Genomic DNA, 23,212 nt, shown 5'->3' on the forward strand with positions numbered 1-23,212 from the left:
TCACGGCGGGCGGTGACCATATGAGTGCCGTTTCTTGCCTGGGATCTAGATGTGACCATATACCCCGGGTGGACTGTATAGGGACATTCCCGTATTTTCATTTATTCTCAGCCTTTTTTTTTTTCAAACCGAAGGCAACACCAGTCTACCGCCATGGGAGATTTACCTCCGAATGAGAAGGGCCGCAACTGGATTGAAAGCTGGTGGCATTGTCCTCACAGGGGTGGGACTGTCAGACAGGGACACCACTGGGAGGGGGACAGGTAGGTATGGTGCCCAGGGCGCTTTACCACGAGGGACGCCGAATTCGCTGACTTCACTGTTTCTTCTATATGGCAAGGGGGCACCAAAATGCAGGTTTGCCCCGGGTGACAAAGTGTCTACTTGCGACCCTGCTGACAGCCGCTGTGGTGGTCATAGTGACGGACTCGCATCGCGAGGATCCGAGTTCGAACCTCATCGCAGTGGTGGTCGGCTGAAGTTGGTTTCCTGTGACAAGGACAAGAGAGCCACTAGTCTTTCTGGAAGGGGGGGGGGGCATGATGATGATGTCAGTTCACATATACATTAGATCGGTCGACTCCACCTTTGATGCTGGGGAGGCAATGGCCCCCCCCCCGTATCTCCACCCATGGGAGGGGGACGGTTGCTCGTTAAACCACCAGAGTTCAAAATATGCGGCAAGTGAATGTATCGCGGCGCACCGCTTGGAAATCATTGCCTTAAAACCGGGGTCTTCAACGCATGACCCGCGGGTCATATTTGGCTCTAGGAGATTTTTGTCGGTTGTCCCGCCGACCATTAGTTGAAAACATTGGAAAAATGGTTAATTCTGGAATTGAAAGAAATAATTTTGAAATTAATAAAGGAAAAATTTTCAGAATTATTTTATAAAAAAAAAAGTTACTGAAAGAAATAATTTTTGGGACAAATAATTTCGGAAGTAAAGAAAAAAATAACTAATATATTACAAATCAATGCAAAAGATAATTTCGCAATTTTTGCTATAAATTATTTCCATAATTATAAAAAGAAATTGTTTCAAGATGTATTGAAAAGGAAAACTAATTTCCAAATTGCCGCAATAAATGATTACAGATTCATTTCAAATCATTCCAGATTAAAACTAATCGGAATTAATTAATTAATCACAAGCCGTTTCAGAATTAATAAAAAAAATGGTTTCAGAACGCAGCGCCGGTTTGGTTAAACTCAAGATCGTAACTTGGTACGTCTCGAAAGGTACCAAAACAAAACTTTCGCTGAATGCAAATTGGTTTGTTTGCAACGGGCAGCATATAAAAAAAAGACACCAAAATACCAACAGTACATGGTTTTACCTAGAAGATAGCCAACAGACTCTTTGCTGAAAATTCAGAATTTGAGCATTTGGGGAACATCTCTGCATATCCTGAGGGTCAAATCTTGCGACTCAAGAGACCCAAAAATTTCCCGAAGATGGCCAGACCTCAACTGCTGGAATTCTGAACGGTGGATTCTGACCACATAATGCAGCGGTTCTCAACCTTTTTGACTCGTGGAGCCCTTTTCAGTATATAACTTCTACGGCGGATCCCTGTTTGTCTCGAGGAGCCCTTTTTTTTTGTATACAATTTTTATGGCGTACCCTCTGCAGACCTTTTTTTTGTTTATCAATCAAATTTACTGATTTATTTTATTTTCCTTGAGTCGCCGCGGAGCCCCTGGGAAGTGCACACGGAGCACCGGTTGAGAACCGCTGAAATAATGAATCTGAATGAAATTCAGTCCATTGCACATAAGTATTTTAAATAAAGTAAGTATTTTGTAATAGTCAAACTCAATTTTTGTATGTACAGGGTTCCCAGCAAAATCTGCTTGATCGTTTCCCTGACCAAACACTGTAACGTGCACAGCGTGGCCGCTGTGGTGGTCGAGTGGTTATAGTGCCGGACTCGTGATGCGAGGATCCGGGTTCGAACCCCACAGTGGTGGTCGGCTGAAGTTGGTTTTCTGTGGTTCCCAACTTCAAGGCGCAAATGCGAGCCGATCTCCCCGTTAAAAAGTCTCGCCACAGAGAGCAACAGTCCTACAACGGTAAATCATTCAATCATAACACTTCACTCATAGTTAGTAAAACTGGGGGCAGATGACAGCACTACGCATAACAAGCATTACACAGAAACAAACTTTACGTCAGGTTGCACTACACGTACACGCACATTCCCGCACGTACCGATTCGTTGGGGGGTTCCGTGGGGGGGGGGGTTGCATGTGTGGTGTAGTAGGTAGGGGCTCGGGGATCAGCCACCTCGTTGGGCAATTTGCCTGTTGTGGCGTTGTATTTGTATTTGTATAATAATTCTAAACCATCCAATATCACTCTAAATTATCATCGCCCCCCTCCCCCCCTGTATTCATGGGGGTTACATTCCGGGGGCGGGGGAAATCTGCGGAATAACCGAAAACATAGTTTTATTTGTTTATCTCGTTTCTTGAACATCATAAGAGCAGGATGACGCAAAAATATAAGGGAATGTAAAAGAGGGTGCAGCGATTGATTGTTGGTGATGTTTTTTGAAAGAACATTGCGATTTCTGTTTGTTGTTTTTTCATCATATCATCAAGTATGTTGGAGTGTGTTGACAAGACTTCCTCTACCAATTTTTCTACATGTGAAGAATGTACCATAGAGGGATCTATATCATGAAAATAATCTATTCAACTTACAAAGCCCTCCCCTATGTTACTCATGGTGAACTTGTATTTTACTTCTTTATTTTGATTCGTCTGGTACCGCTTGTTTCATGAGCAATCAACTGCATTGATTCTTTCTCGGTCAATGCCTCTGAATTGCTATTAATTAGCTATTCGACTTCTCTTCTATATCCATATCATTGAACCCTTCTCCACCCACCTGTTTCGCTAACATGACCATGTCTTTTATAATCTCTTCAGTTGGCTCTGTAAAAATGGTTGTGTCCTGGAGTGCACATGTAGCCAAAGATCAATCCAACCGAGTTGATTGTTTCTCTCTTAAGAGCTGCCATGGTTCTAGTGGTGACAGTAATGGCATTAGTGATAGTGGAATTCTTCCATACCTTCCAGATATTTTCTGCATTTGCATGCACAATCATCTTCATTGAGTGACATGTATAGTGAGCCTTGAATGCTCGCATTACCCCTGATCAAGGGGGCTAAATGATAGATGTTGTATTAAAAGACATATAACAGACTTCCACACCATCAACTTTGAACTAATTGACATCTGGGTGTCCAAGAGTTTTATTCAGTATCAAAAGAACTTTGAATGGCATGTCTTCACTCTCAAGGTACTTCCGGACTTCTAGAATGAAACATTGTTTAAACCAATCCAGGAAAAATGTTTTCATAGTCCAAGCTTTTCTAATGTTCATCAAAAATACTGTGCGGGAGATTTGACTCACCCTTTCCCTTCAATGCTCACGGATTCATAGATTTAAAAATGATGGTGGGCTTTACCATGTATCCATACGCATTTGCACAAACAACATAGTAAGTCTACCTTAACTACCGCAAGTCTGTCTTAAAACCAGAGGCTTGCTTTTCTTCATGGGTGATAAATGTTTTCTGCGTCTTTTTCTTCCAAAATAGTGGTTTCATCAGCGTTAAACATCTGCTGAGGTGAATATCAATTCTCTTCAATAATTTTCTACAAAGTCTTTGGAAATTTTCTAGCTGCCTCCTGGTCAGCAGTGGCTTGATCGCCAGTGATTTTTACATTGTGTAATCCAAATCGTTTCTTAAACCAATGAAATAAACTTTTACTTGCATAAAATTCTGATGAAAGAGACGTTTCACTACCCCTTCCCTATATAGAAGAGTAAATTAATCCTTTCGCTATTTCCCATTATAATATTATGATCAATTGGACTACCTTCTTTGTAGCAGAAGACTGCTACGAAGAAGGTCTGCTACTAAACTTTTTAGCAAAAAACCCCTGCATTTTTGGTATGAGAAACACATGGATTGCATAGGCGATGCAAAGTTTTCACTGCCACAGGTGCAGTTACACCCACGGCTGACCGAATTTCAGATTCCCTTTCCTTGATATATCTCACAGTAGATTCGTTGATTCTGTAATGGCGAGCCATGGCAGCAACTGACTTACTTTCGCCAAGCATAGCCAATATATTAAATTTTTCTTGTAAAGTTTTCACTTTTTCTCTCCTTTCAGAGTATTATCAGTAGCGCACTAGACAAATGAGCCATCCTAAACACGCACAACTCAAATCTTGTAAACAAAACATGTGAATGACGATTGCTGAGCATTGCTGAAAAAAAAATTCCAACGAAGAAAAAAAAAAACCACAAATACAGGGAGGGCCGAATGTATAACATTTTGTGATAATATACCATTGAAAAGCACATTACAGACAGAATGTTAATATTTTGCCACCAAATCAAATTGTGTATATGATCTTGCACACAATACCAGTTTCCTTGGAAATCTCACACAGAGATAATTGAATTCAAATCATTCTTCAACATAAAAAGGTTAAAGGTTCTCTACCCACAGGTAGGAAAAAAAAAAGCAAAAGGATAAAATGTTTTTTCAGAAGAGATAGAAAAGAAGTTAGAGCTGGTATTGGCTTTGTTTTCAACAATGGAAAGGAGAGTCTCTCCTCTTTAGATCCCTTCAGCTATTTACTCAGTGGGCAGATAGTTCCTTGACCAACATTGTTTTCCAGTATGTAAAATCCCACCCTTCAACTGATAACACATTTCTCTCAGTAGGGGATCTGGAGGAAAATGCTGATAAGGATTTTTTTTCCTCCCTCTGAGGATCTGAAAAATAATCTTTCATGGAAAAACGTGAAGGTAAACCACTTGAATGTAGATTTATCCTCTGATTTTATTCTCCTTCAGATTTTCCCTGACTTTTCCCAAGTATTTCGAATTTTCACTGACTTTTGACAAATATTTAACATTTTCCCTGACCGTTTTCTAATTCCCTGACTTTTTAGGTCGCTGGGAACCCTGATGTAGCATTGTATAACTGTTGCTGCGTTTCTTTCTTCTTAATTTAGTGAAGTATACTATATTCTTTTGCTTTGCTTTTGTTTAGAAATGTACAAATGTTTTATATTTCCGTCTTCTGCAAGTAAGTAATTTGAATATATTTAGCATCTATTATACTCCAAGTTACTGGTGAACCATTGATCCTACGCAGGCATATACTCCCAATTAGAATAAATATCTAAAAACATGTACCCAAAATATGTCATTCATGTTGCAAAGGGTTTTATAGTTATTAAAATATAAATGCTAACTTTTTATACAGGACATCCTGTGCTCAAAACCCAATTAGAAAGTTGTTGCCTAGTCTCTCCTGATGCCAACAAAAAACTCCACATTTCTAATAAGGGTCCAAAGGTGCCATCAAAAAATTATGAAAAAAATTAAAGTACATTCATTTCACCCAGAAATACAAAAACAAAAAAACTTAGCAACAGAATACAATTATAAAAGTCCCAAAAAACTATTTAAAAATAACTGGCTATATATACTCACCTCTTGCACTTCCCTCTTTTCTCATGAACAGCTTTTTGTTCCCTTTTTAGAAAAACTCATTCTATTTTTTTCTTTCGCTGTCTACTACACTTAACCATGTGTTGTTTGAATGATGTCACTCTAAGACTGAGTTCCAGGATTTTAAAATTAATTCTTGACCTCCATTGTGCCATTCAAAATATTAATCACAATTTTTCATAATATAAACTACAATTACATAATATTCTGGCATATTTTAATGAGTAGAATTAGTGGTAATTTTTTTCTAAACTTTTTTTTTTTTTTTTAGGATGATACCTTTGAACCTTTTCCTTGCGTTGAATATTCACTCAGATATTCAAATTAAAAAAACTAAGGAAAGTTGGGAAAAACAGCATTAAATGTGGGTAAAACTGTTTACCCGTATTATACACACATTTTTTATATATTTTCCCAAATTTCCTTTTTTTGAATTTGAATATCTGACTGAATATCCCAGTTGGAGAAACATTTCATTGTAAGAATGACATATCAGAATAACGTGCAGTACTCACATATGTTTTCTAATTGGAAGTATGCCTCTAGGATCAACGGTAAAAATGCACCCTTATCTATGCACCCTTTAAAATATTCAATGGGCCACAAAAACATATTATAAAAAATTCATTGTTATAGATGGAATATATATTAACACTATGGAATGTGCAATAAGACCAGATTTATTAGATAGGTAGTTATAGTTAAAGGTGGGGTATCATTAAACAGGATTTTAGCCATATATTAATTTGTGATACGTTTTCATCATAAATGAACCCGGGCAAGGGCTTGACAAATGGGAATAAAATCTAGGAGCCAGCCAATATATTAGAACTGGATTCAGTACCCACGCATAGGAAATTTTAGGCGCCAAAACCAATCTTTCAGTCGCCTGAGATTTGTTAAGCCCAGTCTTGAGCTAGGTTTTGACAGATGGACAAAAAAATTTAGGAAACAAAAATTTTTCTGGGAGACTAGCATACATAAAAGAAAAGTTCCCTTCAAAAAACAGTAAAATAATTGGTTGTTTGACTATTATTGAGATTTGGTGACATAATTCTGACATATAAAGCAATATATTTCAAAATCTTAAACCCTTCCAAATGGTTTTTGATTCAGTTTTTTCTCTTCAAAGAATTTTTTTCGCCAAATATTTTCATATTCTTTTGACTTGCCAAATATTTCAAGATTTCCCCAATTTTCTAATTTCTTTTCCTCCCAAGATTTTTCTACAAAGAATATTTGTTGCAGACCAATCAAGCAAAACGAAGTCATATTTTAAGATAATAAAAAGAAAATTTTAAGAGTCCATTCATTTTTCAGTTGCCATGACAACCAGGTACTTGTCAAGCTCTGTCTTGAACAAAATGGTTGTGAAAATTATGGATGGTTGTGAAATCACATACTAGAAATAATTCAACCTTGAATATATAAAACAATTTTAATAAATATATAAACACAGTACATGTGTCAAAGTGTATATTGTAAATATTTTGTTTATCTGCAGTTGTAAAATGCTGCATAACTTCTAGATTTAAAAACAAAAATATCCAAATATGTTGTACATAACAATTCAGTGTTCAGGAACTATTTTAAGGGCTTTGGAATATTCTAAGTACATTTGGTTAAAGTCCATTCAAGTAGTACATTTCGCCTCACAGCAAATCCCATCTTCAAGCTCCCATGGCCAGCTGAAGAGACAAAAATGAAGTTTTTATTGATAGGAGCAATATTCACAAAAGAGCATTTTCATTATACACATACATTTGATCCTCAGTATTCACAGGTTTTGCTTGTGCAATTTATCGCGCACACCTTTAGCATTATAATTTTTATCCCTATTAAAAATCTGTTGCCAACACTTAGCAATCAACTCTTTCTTTGAGTGTGTGCAAAACTGGCTTGAAACTCGATTCAGCAAACTGATGATTCAAAGACGGGAAATGACAAAGGGTAATAGACAGATAAAAACATTATCAAAAGTATACCCAAAATGCAATGAAAACGACACGTGTTTTGAAATTATGTGAAGTTTTTTTCTGTAGTATAGAAAAAGACAAAAAATATATAACTTCATATAAGGGAGGTTGCTCGCTTATCAAGACTCAAAGTCAAAATGACTGGCAACACGAGGAAAAAAAAATAAAACGGCAGAGTCAATCGGGTAAGAGAATACGGAAGTGATAGAGAAAAAAATTATTGCATAAAGTGAAGAAATTATTCTAGAAACCGCCAGATTTTTGAGATGGTGTGTCAAACAAGTTGGATTGTTGGCAAGTCGGTTAGAGTTTGACATGTGGAGTGATTCGTAAAAATCCCAGTCGATGACAGGCATTTCTGAATGATTTTAGCTTACGAAAAAATTTTACGAGATAAAATTTCAGAAAACAAACTCTCCAATCTATATAGTTTTTCTATTTCTAAGGTATCCAAAACATTTTTTATTGTCCAATTAAGCCCTGAATGAATGAACGCCAGAACTTTGCCACTGGACTTATCTCGTTGCCAAGATCTCTTCCAGCCCAGCTTCGTGGCAGAGTCTGGAACACTTTATTTTGTGTCAAAAAAAAAAAAAAAAACTTTTACAACATATTTTCCCAGACAATTGGGTACTGTCACGCCAATTAACCCCTTAATAGTTTCATTTTTCTCCAGAATTAAATCCAAAAAAATGCAACATTTTTTACTTAATTTTATTCATTTTACATTTGTAAGTAGGAAAATGTTATTCAAAAAAAAAAAATTCACATTTTTGATATCTTTAAGTATCCACAACAACTTTTTTTACCACAAATAAAATGATGTTCTTCCCGAAGGTTGTCTTTTCTTCCTGCCTAACAGGGAGGTTATTTATAGTTGTTGCATATAAAAAAAACTTTAGTGCAAAATACTATGATTTAGTGGTGTTTTCTAAAGTGGGCAATATCGCCCCATGGTAGGCAATGGAATGGTCCAGGGGGAAGGGGGATGAAAGCTACAGATTTAACACAGGATCCTACAGGTTCACTTTAGTTTGGTGGTGATGAGAGAAAAAAAAATTCTGATGAACGGGGCGATGGAACAAAGTTTGAGAAACAGATTTAGTGGACAACTAGTCAGGTATGACTAATTTGATACTAAAATAGATTTACAGGCAAATTAGTAAAGCCTCGAAAACAGAGTCCATGCAAAACAGGCATGGGGTTAAACATGATATGCATACCTAAAATATGATAAAACCTGTTAAGTTGGAGACCTTCCTGAATTGGAAAGTTTGAACCAGAACTGATTATAAACCATCAACACAGAATGTCCAAAATGCTGTTTTTCTATATATAAATCTTATACACCTCTTACAGGTTTTAATGGAATCATAAGTGTCCAACTTAGGTTTTACAGAATAAGGTTTGTGTTATCCATTGTGACTCTCTGGGACATAACCTTAGTGAATGAAAAAGGTTGTGAAAAAAAAAATCTAAAAAATTTGTTCCATGGATCATATATTTTCCACAAAGTAAATTTTATATAATGGTTGGTCAATTTTCATTTTCGATATAAATAAATCACAATAATGACAAAACATAAATACATTTAACGGATTTAACTAAATATATTCCCAACATATAGAATGATTTTAGAGCTGGGTCTCATTTACACGAAAGATAGGTTGAAAACCTATGAAACCAAAAATTTGTTTTAAATTTTTATCAGTTAACATGAAATTAAGTTGCCTTGGCATCTCCTGTTTCACATTGATGAGGTTCAGCTGTATTTGGGACTTCTGCAACTAAAGTCAGTGTCAAGTTGATTTCACTATAGCAGTGATTCTCCACCTGGAGCCAAATGGACCCCTTGTGGTCCTGGGGATATTGTAAAGGGACCATGAGTGAAAATTAGATGAAAGGGGAGCCACAACAAGTGGTAAAGGAGAGGGGGGGGGACAGTGGTGAAAAAATAAAATGAAATATGTGAGGATAAATGAGAATATTCAAAATCCAAGAGCTGTCCATGGTCATCTTAACTCATGGGCCCATGTAGAAATGACCTGGGTCCTCATATTTACACAATAAGACCTGGTACTATAGATTTTTCAAAAAATGGAGGTATGTAAATATGTAAGCTGTTACCTCCAGCTAAGCATGGAGCTTCCGAAACATCACATTGCCTGAGGACCCATGATCTTGAAACAGCCATGCATGGACCCACAAATAGCCCAGGGTAGGCATGGACACAGGGTAATGCGTAGGGCTGACAGGGCTCTAGTCCAGAGGCTATGGGGACTATTCTTATCATTTTTGTCTTTTAACACTATAAATCAACTGTAGAAAAAGACCACGAAAGATCCCAGAGGTCCTGAAGCAGGATGTGGAGAGGCATAATCGCGAGCTTGATTTATGGTGTAGGTTCATTGGATCATCCCATATTTCACACTGACCTATTTTTCCCCATATAATTCAGCTAGGAGGAGGAGGAGGATGATCACCCACTTTCTGGATCTGTGCCTAGCCCAGGGTTCTGCAGATTATCATAACTTTGGTTTTGATTAAATCCAACTCGATCAGTAGAAAGTGGTCTCACTCTTGGATGAGGGTAAAGGAGCCCCAGATAAGATGTGGGGGGGACCACGAGAAGAAAATATTATTCAAAGTGGGTCATGGGCTGAAAAATATTGAGAAAGGGACAGGTATGTACACATAACAGTGGACTCTTGCTAATCCAGCGTTTTTTAAGCAAATTTTCTTGGAGCATAGAAAAGGAAAATATAGTGCATGTCTTTGCAAAAACTATTTATAATAGGCTTTTGCAATCGACTTCCAGTAATTTGGCGATTTCTGTAATCCTGCACACCCTGATCTGATATGTGCCAGATTAGCAAGAGTCTACTGTACTGACATTCAAAACAGCACTGCCTATTATAAAAAAAATATTTACCAAATGAGCTTAAAGCGGGTCCATCAGCCAGTGATTGTCTATGCCTCAATACCACGTCCTGTATCAAAGCATGCTCGAAAAGCATTCAATGCTTTTTGTGCAGCCTTATTCCATCCATTGTATAAAATATTAATGTGCGTTGTTAATGTCTCGTCAAATCTGGCAGTACCATGAGATTCCTAAGCTTTTAAAGATCTCCTGAAATGGAAGTCAGAACAGAACTTACATGTACACAAAGTGTTGAACTGAAAATTAAATTTTGGTTTGATTCCTGAATAAACATTTACAAACATATTACAAACTGCACGTTTTTATGATCTAATCTTCTGGTCCCAAACAATATGCGATTTCTTTAAACATTTTTTTCATACATGAACTTTCAGTTTTACGAGCTATTTTCCATGTCTGTACAGGTTTGCAGAAACAAGCATCAATCAACCTCACTACTTAATTCATTTGGCTTTTATTCGGTTTCTTCCCCCCCCCCTATCCTTTAGGGATAATTGGGATACATAAATGTAAACAGAAGCAATCATAAATGCACACACTAAAAACATAATAGATATTTATTTACAATAAACAGGGAGAATCAAGTTACAAGAATAGATCCAAAGTCGGGTGCCAGTCGATGTGAGGCACCATTGAAGCCTTATCACATGTTTACCTTCTTTTGGTTGTGAAGCAATAGTGTACACTTTGTTTACTCTTTGCCCCATAATTTAGGCCATTGCTATAAATACTTCAATATTTAGAATTTACCCCCTCCCCCCACGGGTCAAGGGGTAAATGCAAGCCCTTAGCCAGTAATTTCGTTCGGACGGGGACAACTTGCATTTTGGGAAGAACCAAAGTAATAGTACAATAGATTTGGTCATCTTTCCCCCCCATTGTCAGTCATTTTCTCACATTTCGGTGGGAACTGGACTCCCAAGTCCCCTCAACACAGCCTTGGGTAAATGTTAATATATAAATTTTATTCCCCCTTAAAATGAGTTTATTTTGTTCGAAATCTCAAGGCAATCTCAGAGATGGGTAAGACTTATTTATACATAAATTTAGACAACAAAAAATAAAATTTGGGGCTAAAACGTTTGCTTTTTAGAAGTGAAAAAACTTCCCATTCACACTCAGTATCAAATTTGGATACTTTTCAAGTAGAGATGAAACAAATGTTTAACTGCTACTTGATATTTAGCCCTTTTGCCAAATAATGGTTAGGTACTCGGCCAAATGCCCGCATAAATCTAAGTCTGTCTACATTAAACTAATTTTAAAAAATTATATTAATTGGAACTCTTTTTTTCCCCCATAAACTGAAAATTTAGTGATTACAGGAAAGTCTCAAAAGTTAAGAGGTTTTAAATATAATCTGTGGTTCTGGAATTATTTCTCTATAAAGTCTCGACCTTACTGTTTTTGCCAAGAACACATTTTGTTTCATTATGTGAGTAATTTTAAATTGAAGAGAACTTGCCCGGGACTGAAGGGTCTTGATCACTAGGCTGGGGGCTTCAGTGGATCCCCAGACCCCTCTGTAGTAAATTTAAAGTGTGAAAAAAATTCTCGTATCGGGTCTCCAAGGGCTTGCACCTCTATCAGTCTCCCTGACAAAAATATCATGGGTCTTGTCAGTCCTAATCTGTAATGAATTAAGCCTGTCTTTAAGAAAAAAAATCGCAAGCGTAAGTAGAAATACATGTTAGGAAGAAATTATATTTTAAAATTAGAATTCTATTTTCAATATTAACTTGAATTGTATGTCCGTGTATTGTCCTATCCTTACTTTTAAGAATGAGAAAAGTAAGGTAAATCAAGGAAAAACAAAAAAAAAATTATCTTCAATTTTATTTGTTGACATTCATTTTTCTGAACTTCTTGCAGCACTAAGGTAATTCAATGCAAGGAGGCTAATTAGACATGGTGGGAGGAGGCATAGTTTTAAAAGAAATTCCTTAAAATACGTACATATTGCAGTAGAGTAGAGGGCCTACTGTAAAATAGACTTACATTTCAAGCATCTATACCTTCACATCATTTACCAGGATTTGAACCGGAGCATCAAATTGAAAATTCCAAAAAACTGGGAGCTGAACATGTTAAACCAAAAATACAGCGAGACATTATTATAATGTCTCGCTATGCTCATCTATTTGAGAATTTCATCTTGTTACACTACATTTCGTTCGACTTGATTTCGTTCGATCTAATGATCTCTCATTGCTCAAAACACTTCTAATTTCTGATATAGATATCTTACCTCAAATACCAGGTTTCCTAGCGAAAATGAGAGAGCTCAAAAACTGAGGAGGATTGCCACGTTCACCACCGCTAACATCTGCATTCAAATAGTTGTGCTTGATATCATCTGAGGAAATAAGGAGTTCCAGAATGATCACATCAAAATCAAATATATAATAGTTATTCCATCATGCTACAGTAATTTCTTGGAAATAGGCCTCTTACATTTCTCTTTGAAAACATGCTCTTGACCACAAGCGAAAAAATATATATATGAAAAAATATTTATATATATATAAATCTATATATATAAAATTGATTTTCTGTGTGTCTGTGTGTGTGTATGTTCTCTATACAAATCTACAATTTTAGATCGATCGTCGCCAAATTTTGCATATATACCAAATGGGACCCGACTTGAACGATAGGCTACTTTAAAATTTTGTCAGAGCAGGGCAAATGCCCCAAATGGGCAAAAAACTGTCGGGCAACAATGGTTTTTGGGCCTCAACAATCACTTTCCGAACGTTTACTTTGGTTACCGTGGTTCCCTAGCAATGCGTTTCAGACGTGTATATGCCTTTACAATGGTTTGCTACTTCTTTAATGCTGCCAGTTACGTATGGTAGTTTATGCCTTTATAATGGTTTGCTACATTTTCAATACTCTCAATAATGAGGCTTTTTGAATAGACGTCATAATCATCACCAGCATCGCTTTGAGTCAGGAAAAGGGTGATCCTCATAGAAATTAGTGTTAAAATTGCCGATTTTAATGTAGAAATGCGGAAATTTGGTGGGGTTTTCCACTACATCAATAATTTTAAAAATTGTATTAAATACTCGATTTTTGAAATATTGAGTTCGCTTAGAGATATACGAAGCCCAGGAGATTAAATATGAAGTAATTAGCCAAACCTATACTTTTGAGTTGGATATTCGAGCAATATCATTGATTTCATTTATATCTTCTCAAGTATGAAAATTAATGTCTCCATATTGTCTTTTAATATTTAACTGCATAAATCCATATAGTTTGAGATATTTTAAAATTAGTTATGGGCCTGTAAGAAGTACATTAAAGAAATTCCACAGTTTAATTAAGCATTTTTGAAGCAGAAACGGGCAGAGATGGATAACTTGAAGTTCAGGAGGGGGGGGGGGATCGAAATACCTAGCTCCCCTTAAAAAAGGGTAAAAAATTCATTTCTACGTTTCTTTAAATCTAGATTTGTTTATTTCATGAATCGCGCAGGAAGTCGCCATATTGGTTAACTTGGACACGGTTTGTATGTCCCTCAAGAAAAAGAGAGGGAGATATCACGTGATCCAAAAAAGCCTCATTGAAAAAAACCCGGGCAACGCCGGGTATTTTAGCTAGTATATATATAAAATGCATAGTTAATAACGCAAATAGACATAATGAAGCATAAACTGAGGTGCCTTGAGTCAGAAATTAAATGCGTTCCTCAATGTTATTTGTATCTCTAATAATCTTTCCCCATATAATATGATCAGAACCAAATTGAAAAATTTACCATTCACCATAGCACAGAGCATTCTACAAGTACACAGAATTTGAGTTCAGCTTAGAAGACACTGCACATACGATAATCCCAGGCGCCTTAGACTTCCTCAAAGAGCCAGAGCTTTTGTGTCAAATGAGCTTTTTCTCCTGATTTATAGCTCTCAAATCAAATATTCAATCAAAAGTTACATTTTTAATTTTAAAAAAATTCTGTGCCTAGCTTCTATTAATTGCAAGTAAAGACACACTCAATCATGCATTTATTAATTTCAAATGAAAGGCACCAAACATCTCTAAATTAATCATGTTCATCCATTATTGAACACACTTGTAAAACTAATTTTTTTAAAGTTTTTTTTAAAATTAGATTTTGGTTGATAATGATTGATAACGACAGATGGTTTTTCGAAATTTTGATTTCATAACATTATTACATAATTTTGATTGTCTTGGTTGTTTCCATAATGAAAAAGTCATTCTTATCTTTTACGGTCAGTCAGCTTCAAATTTCTAGTGATTTTTCATTTTGCTACATGACACTAAACTGCAGGTATGGTACAGTTAATCTCCTATAGAAGGGCAATTGCATCAGTAAAAACTACAAAATTTGTAACTTACAGTGTACCATGGGTTGTTTTAAGGCTGAGCATTACGTGAAAAATTTAATTATTTAATACTTAGAGTAAATGCCTTTACTTTATGCGTGTTAGTAACCTTGTTCAGATAAGTTTTTAGATTTTAATGTGGAGATAAAGCCAGGTAATACTGGATAATACTCTAAGGCAGTGGTTCGCGACTGGTGCTCAGTGTGTACTCAAACGGGACTCAGCGGTCACTGGAGGAAAATAAAAAAGCAGGTTTGAAAAAAATTATATTTTTTAAAAAAAATAAATTAGTAACTGATGAGTAAATTAAGAATAGGCCTACGGGGGACTCCGTCATAAATCTTTTACCAAATAGGGCTCTACGAGTCAAAAAGATCAAGAACCACTGCTCTAAGAGATCTGAAGAGGTGCCTGAGAGAGCAACAGCAGAAAAACACAAGTTGCAATGAAATTTAAGTAAGTGAATGGATTTGAAATTTTTTTTGTCAGTGTGAATGCAGTAGGAAAACCCAATCAAAATCAAACAATCACAGAAATATAATTGATTGTGTCAGAAAGAACTTACACATATTGCTTTGTTGACTAGGGGGTCCTTCTCCAGAGTTTTCATTCTGCTCTGGACAAGTACGCTTCAAATCCACCACTACATTCATATCCTCACCAATACTGGTTCCTTGACTCACTGTTTCTGTGCTTCTCCGTTTTTCCAGAAGGTACTTTTCTTTTGCCCGTTTTCTCGACCTTTCTTTGGTCTGTTCTCTATAAACTGAATCATTCCAGTAACGTTCTCTGCTCATAGTTTTCATCTTCTCTCGGAACTCTGGATCATTCTGATATCGCCGATTTCTTTTCTAGAAATTTGAAATGAGTGTTTACCTCAAGCATTACATGAATATAGTTAAAAATTACATCCAGAGCCTTGCAATTTTTATCATTTCATAAATTATCGTACAAAAAATTATTTTTGAGATATTGAGACCTTTGCTAGCAGAGATAATTAATTCTTCCAGAATCACATTTGTTAGCTGAGCTCATAGGTTTGAATAGAAAGTAGTTTAATTTGTTTATGGTTACTGACCAAAAAAAGTTTCATAAAACACCAGGAAGCGCTATAAAAAATATAAAAACCAGCCGAAAGATGAAAAGTGCATAACTTAATGCATATGTATTGTATATATGTTCAATATTTTTGGCAATGAATTTTTATTAAAATTCTCAACTCCATTTTCCATGTGCAAAAAAGGGGATAACATTGAAAACTTCTATACTTTTATTTTGAAATCTGTGGCAGGTCGAAAAAAATCTCAGCGGGCTGCATCTCGCAAGCGAGCCATAGTTTGCCCCTCACTATCACTACACTATGTGATGTGGTCAGCTTATTTTTCTGTTTTCTTACATGCATATGGAAAAGACAACTTTCTAGAATATCCAAACTTGTCAATTTGTTGCTAAGAGTCTTGCACTGAAAGCGTAATTGCTGAAAACATAATTCCACGCTTCCTTTTTTTCATGTGCTTTCTTTTACCCAAATACTTCATTTTACAAGTAATGATCTAAGAACTTTCTGAAAGAAAAGTGGAGGTACATATTTCAAAAATACAGCAACCAAATTGCAAACGTAATCATAAAAATTAAAAACTATATCAGGGTTCCCAGCAAAATCTACTTGATAATTTCCCTGACCAAAAACGCATACACTGTCAAGCACATATATAATTCTAAACCATCATATATCACTCTAAATTATAGTCATTGCCCCCCCCCCCCGTATTCGTGGGGTGGGGGAAAATACAGGAAATCTGCAAATAACCGAAACCATAGTTTTTTGCTTATCTCATTTATTGAACATCATGAGAAGAGCAGGGTGACACAAAAGTATAAGGAAATGTATAAGGAAAAGAGGGTGCAGCGATTTATTGATGTTTTCTGAAAGAACATTGTGATTTCTGTTTGCAGTTTCTTCTCCATATCATCAAGTATGTTAAGACTTCCTCTACCAATTGTTCTACACGTGAAGAGCATACCATAGAGGGATCTATATCATGAAAATCTATTGCTGATTTGAACTTGCAAAGCCCTCCCCCTATGTTACTCATAGTGAAATTATTATTTTGATCATTTGGTACCGCTTGTTTCATGAGCAATGGGCTGCATTAATTCCTCCTCGGTCAATGCCTCTGAATTGCTATCAATTAGCTGTTCGACTTCTCTTCTATATCCATATCATTGAACCCTTCTCCAGCCACCGGTTTTGCTAACATGACAATGCCTTTTATAATCTCTTCAGTTGGCTCTGTAAAAATGGTTGTGTCCTGTGGTGCACATTATGGCAAAAGGTCAATCCAACCCGAGTTTTTCTCTTAAGAGCTGCCATGGTTCTAGTGGTGACAGTAATGGAATTAGCAATTGTGTAATTCTTCCATACCTTCAAGATATTTTCTGCATTTGCATCTTCTTCTATTGCAATCATCTTCATTGAGTGACATGTATAGCGAGCCTTGAATACTCGCATTACCACCTAATCAAGGGGGCTGAATGATAGATTTTGTGTTAGGAGACATAGCGGATTTCCACACCATCAGCTTTGAACTCATTGACATCTGGGTGTGTCTAAGAATTTTATTCAGTATATTTATTTCATTTATTGTTTGTTCAATATTTGAATGGTCTAGTCTATGGCATGTCTTCACTCTCAAGGGACTTCCTGACCTTTGGAACTAAACATTGTTTAAACCAATCCAGGAAAAGTGTTTTCATAGTCCAAGCTTTTCTATTGTTCATCCAAAATACTGTGCAAGAGCTTTGACTTATCCTTTCCCTTCAATGCTCACGAATTCGTAGATTTGAAAATGATGGTGGGCCTTACCATGTACCCATATGCATTTGCACAAACATAGTAAATTAACTTTAACTTGCCTTAAAACCAGGGGCTCGCTTTTCTTCTTGGGTGATAAATGTTCTCTCCACCATTTTCTTCCAAAATAGTGCAGTTTCATCAGCGTTAAACACCTGCTGAGGTGAATATTACTTCTCTTCAATAATTTTCTGCAGTGTCTTTGGAAATCTTCTAGCTACCTCCTGGTCAGCAGTGGCTTGTTCGCCAGTGATTTTAACATTGCATAATCCAAATAGTTTCTTAAACCTATGAAATCAACTTTTACCTGCATAAAATTCTGATGAAAGATATTTCACTAGCCCTTCCCTTTATAGAAAAGTAAATTAATCTTTTCGTCTTTTCCCATTATAATATTACAATCAATTGAACCACCTTCTTTGTAGCAGTCTTGCAGACAAAAAAAAGGCTGCATTTCTGGTATGAGAAACACATGGATTCTGTAGGCGATGCCAAGTTTTCGGTGCCACAGGTACAGCCACGGCTGATAGAATTTTAGATTCCTTTTTCTTGATATATCTCACTGTAGATTCGTTGATTCCATAATGGTGAGCCACCACAGCAATGATTTACTTTCGCCAAGCATAGACAATTTTTGTTGTAAAGTTATATTTTGTCTTTTCGGAGCATTATCAGTAGCACTAGACAAATGAGCCATCCTAAACACGCACAACTCAAATTTTGTAAACAAAACATGTGAATGACGATTGCTGAAAAAAATCCAATGAAGGAAAAACCAGCATATGGGGGGGGGGGGGAATTGTATATCATTTCCCTGTAATATACCATTGAAATTCACATTACAGACAGAATGCTAATATTTTGCCACCACCCACCCTTTACAAAATCCAATTGTGTATATTATCTTGCACACAACACCAGTTTCCTTGGAGATCTCAGAGATAATTGAATTCTAATCATTCTTCAACATATAAAGGTTCTCTACCCACAGGCAGGACAAAAAAAGCAAGAGGGTAAAATGTTTTTTCCAGAAGAGATAAAAAAGAAGTTAGGAGCTAGTTTTGGCTTTGTTTTCAACAATGGAAAGGAGGGTCTCTCCACTTTAGACCCCCTTCAGCTATTTACTCAGAGGGCAGATAGTTCCTTGACCAACATTGTTTTCCAGTATATATATGCAAAATCCCACCCTTCAACTGATAAGACATTTTGCTCAGTAGGGGATCTGGAGGAAAATGCTGATAAGGATTTTCTTTATTCTATTTTTTTCTCTCCCTGGGAATCTGAAAAATAATCTTCCATGAAAAAAGTGAAGGTAAATCACTTGAATGTAGATTTATTCTGATTTTTTCCCCTCCAGACTTGACAAATATTTCATATTTTCCCTGACCATTTTCCGATTCTCCGAATTTCCAAGTCGCTGGGAACCCTGTACATATACATAAAATATTATAGGATGTTCACAAAATATATTTATGGTTGTCTTATTAAATTAATAACTAATTAATTAATAAACAAACAGTTTTCAAAATATGAATTTACAGCATAACACATGATTGAAAGTAAACTTAGATGTTTACACAATAGAAACCAAATATGGAATTGTTAGGTCACAGCCTGAAAACAATAAATTAAAAAAATATATTGGAACTAAATTAACAAATAAAAACTAGAATAAATTGTAACATAACATGTTTTTGCAATATCTTGGCCTGATTATAAATTGAGGCAATTACAGTGAAACCTCTTGATAATGAACACCTTTGAGATAAAAAATATTTTCTGCTAAAACAGGGAGTGTTTGTTATGGAAAATTCAACCACATTGCTCTTTGTACAGCAGGGCCAACTACTTTTAAGGTATCCGACTACCTTTCTTGTCACTTTTCTTTAAAATGGTTCTCGAGTGAGCTTCAAATACATTTTTTGATACAAAGTGTCTCGAAATGGTGAAAACAAAATTTTGGTCTATTATATTTTCTATGAAAAAGTCGTTTTAATGTCAAATTTTAGGCAAAATTCATGTAATATTCGATTGCAAAAAATTTTATTAATGAAATGCTTTGTGATTTTCACAGTGCATTTAGCTAGTAATGTTGCACGTTGTGAACCAAAATTTAAAGGATTGCATGATATGTTCATAAGTTACACCAAAATATGTTAAAGTACGTGAATTTTTTGAAATTTCATCCTACATTTTGTCTATAAAACACTGTAATTCAAAAAATATATGTGATAGACCTTAGATTTTGGTTCATACCCTCGACAATATACAGCAAAATATCACATAATTTCGTAAGGATGCAATGCATAAACTTTTACAAATTATGTCACAAAGTCAAGTAAAATGTCAAAAATAACATTCTTCGTAAAACACGTTTAAAGTCTTTATTCGTGTATTACTTGTATGTAAATATGCAACACTAAAGTGAACGTAACTTTGATTCTAAGCATCATATAAACAAAACAAGGCCCGTTTTGGAATCACAACAAATACGGCTTTTATAAAAAATAAAAATCCATATTTTCTTCCAAAATGACATTTTCAACGTAGTCAGATACCTTAAAAAGTTTCTCTTGAATTCTTAAATCTGAATTTTACAAATCAGACAAAATAATAAGTAAAAAATAATTACAGCCACCGTTCTGGGTTTTGTGTCTGTTTGATAATTTCGCTGATCATTGGTCTTTACTTGAAATTGAGACTGATAACATCCCGGCTGTGGCAATGACAATGGATCAATCCTAAACAGTCCAGGATTAATTTCTGGCAGATTTTGTGGAGATCCTAGGCTACCAGGCTGTAGACTGTTTTGAAGCCTAGGATTGAAAAGTACTAACTGGCTACTAGGTGGTCCCTGAGAAATGACTGCCCCACTAGTGCTGGGTTTTGCTTCTTCTTCAGAAGTTTCTACTTCAGCTGCAGAACGATTAATTTGGGAGCTGGTACTGGCTTGCACAGGCTGAGAGGCAGAAATAGGTTTCTCATCTTCACCTACATATATATATATAAAAAAAACAAAATCTGCATTGTACATTGTAGTTGTACAAAATATTTAATTTTTGATATGATTCTGAAGACTACATTATTGCAGCATAAAAATATACAATAGGATATCATATACCAAGCCAGAATTAGATAGAGGCAACTTTCTAGGGTGACAAAAATATTGTAAAATTATCGAATATTACAGTAGGGATGGAAAAATTGTGTTTGCCCCTAGTTACAGCCCAGATCATACCTACACAATTTTTGTCTGAATACAATTCATTATGCATTAATTGCATTACAGTAAATGTATAGCCTGTAATACGTAGCAATATATAATGTCAATTTCTGGTACTTATTTCTATCAACAAATTAAATCATGCATGACAACCTTGGGGTCGAGCCTCTCCGTAATGGCAATGTTCACCTATTGGTGGGGATCCCCAATTCATTTCCCTCTTAGCTATTTTAAAAATACATATCAATTTTCTTCAACATGACCATATCAGGTATTTACCCAGCTCTGACGACAATTTAAAGTAGCCTTTTGTTCAAGTTTAGGCCTGTTTGTCTTTAATATTCCTCATAAAATCCATGAAAACTCTTCGATTTTTTTTAAAAACAGGATGCTATCACTGCTTTGTCTTAGACATTTACCCCCCCCCCCCTCTTTTGCTTATTATTAAACTTGATTTTTTTTGTTTACAGATGTGCCAACACACACACACTTTTGGAATCCAGAAACCTGGAGATTCTCCCAAGGAGGGCGAAATTTTTTTTTAAAATCAATTAGTGAAAAGTTCCACCCCCCCCCCCCCCGAAAAGTTCTACATTGCCCTTGAGCAGAATATAATTCCATGTCAGTCTTTCCATGCAGAATAGAGAAATCACATCTACATACTGTTCATAAAACATAAGTTTCCTTTCGTGGATACTATCAGTGATTGATCATCTTGGGTATAAAAACTCTTAAAAGCTTTATATTTTCTTTTTGAAGACATATTTAATCGGAGGAAATAATTTAAAAAACTTCAAAATATAAAGCTGTTGAAGAAAAAAATTGTTTACCGCACAGCTGTAAATGGAATACAATAACGATTATACAGGAATTTCAGCAACCAAAGCCATGCCCCTGATAAATGATTGCTTAAATGCCGTCACCAAGACTTTTTTATGGCTACTCGATGGAAATTACCACGGCTGTCCTCTATGGGTGTTTTCCCCTAACGACGACGACAGTCATTGACGTCACGACGTGAAAGCTCTCGTTAAACTTAATTTTCTGCCAAAATCTGGAGAAATTTCAACAAATCCAGAGAGTTGGTAGGTCTGTGTTTATAAATTCAAAAATTAAAACATTTTTGGTATGAAGGCCCATCTGAAGGGATTCAGCTTGTGGATGTGCAGACAGCCAAACAAAGCAACCTTTACAACAATTATCAACAGGCTGCTTCACTTCATTTTAAATTCAACTTGATATTTATTCATTGGAAATGCAGTCTTTGCGTGATGCCGCTGTGGTGGTCGAGTGGTCATAATGACAGACTCGCATCGCGGGGACCCGGGTTCGAGCCCCACCGTCACCACAGTGGTGGTCGGCTGAAATTGGTTTTCTGTGGTTCCCAACTTAAAGGCGCAAATGCGAGCCGATCTCCCCATTAAAAGTCTCGCCACAGAGAGCAACATTCCTACAAACAGTACAAATATTCAGTCATTACACATCACTCACTTCCCTTCTGAGATATAGATGGCAGCACTAAAAAATCATACACAACACTAAATTCGCACTCAGACTGTTAAGTACACATACTTACACTTCCGGCACAACTCACTAGGTAGTAAATTGCCCATGGAGATAGACCTGAGTTGTGCTCGGCTTCAAAAAAAAAAAAAGTCTTTGCACAACATCATGTTTTACTCAATAGGATAACAGAATACAGATAAATCTCCAATCAAAAAGATAAATGTTACAAATGAAAAAAACTACTTCTGTAGTTTTTTTTAGATTCACAGTAATTTGTTTTCTATGGCAGAAATGCGTAGAAACTATGGGCATTCCACAGTAGTTCACAAGTTACTACGCAAATACCCACAAAAAAAAGAATTTTCAAAATTTTGAATTATAAAAATATCAAGATGGTTTATCAGATAAAATACAGTGAAAATCCTATTTAAAAATATTAATCTGATTCCAATACATTTGGCATAGGTTCAATGCATTTCATCTAAAATGATATGTTTCTATTGTCTCCTAAGTATGATTATCTAACAGTTTCATGTATCAAGCATTCACTATTTTAAAATATAATATTGAATTTGAAGTTACAAGAAATTATAAACTTGTGTTTATATTATAATTAACAGTATTTATAGGTTCATAATCTATACATATCTTACCACAGAACCATATTATCGTACATTTATTTTCGTAAATTTTGAGATATTACTGTATTCTTGTAATTTAGAGCCAAAGTAATGTTTAAATTGTTTTAAAATCATTGTAGCTAAAACACAATACTATGGCCCTAAACAGAATGACAACTAC

The 23,212-nt window shown here is 35.7% G+C and overlaps 1 protein-coding gene across 2 annotated transcripts in view; it reads right to left on the reverse strand.

The window, feature by feature from the left end:
* Positions 1 to 6,974: 6,974 nt before the first annotated feature.
* LOC149085691 (SCAN domain-containing protein 3-like) overlaps positions 6,975 to 23,212 on the reverse strand; it is a 57,315-nt gene continuing 41,077 nt past the window's right edge. The window contains exons 9-13 of one of the 2 annotated variants that reach the window (XM_089232483.1): positions 20,321 to 20,673; positions 15,394 to 15,679; positions 12,716 to 12,823; positions 10,459 to 10,656; positions 6,975 to 7,238 (exon numbers count right to left, since the gene is read on the reverse strand). In XM_089232483.1, coding sequence (XP_089088609.1) covers positions 12,717 to 12,823; positions 15,394 to 15,679; positions 20,321 to 20,673 — 746 coding nt within the window. In that variant the 3' untranslated portion in view covers positions 6,975 to 7,238; positions 10,459 to 10,656; position 12,716. Of the gene's footprint in view, positions 7,239 to 10,458; positions 10,657 to 12,715; positions 12,824 to 15,393; positions 15,680 to 20,314; positions 20,674 to 23,212 lie in introns of both variants that reach the window. The other variant, XM_089232482.1, reaches the window with a different exon arrangement.

Source organism: Pholcus phalangioides, unplaced genomic scaffold (genome assembly GCF_987345545.1).
Source record: "Pholcus phalangioides strain wild (caught in Gottingen) unplaced genomic scaffold, Ppha-v1.0 ptg000006l_1, whole genome shotgun sequence".
NCBI classification, from domain to species: domain Eukaryota; kingdom Metazoa; phylum Arthropoda; class Arachnida; order Araneae; family Pholcidae; genus Pholcus; species Pholcus phalangioides.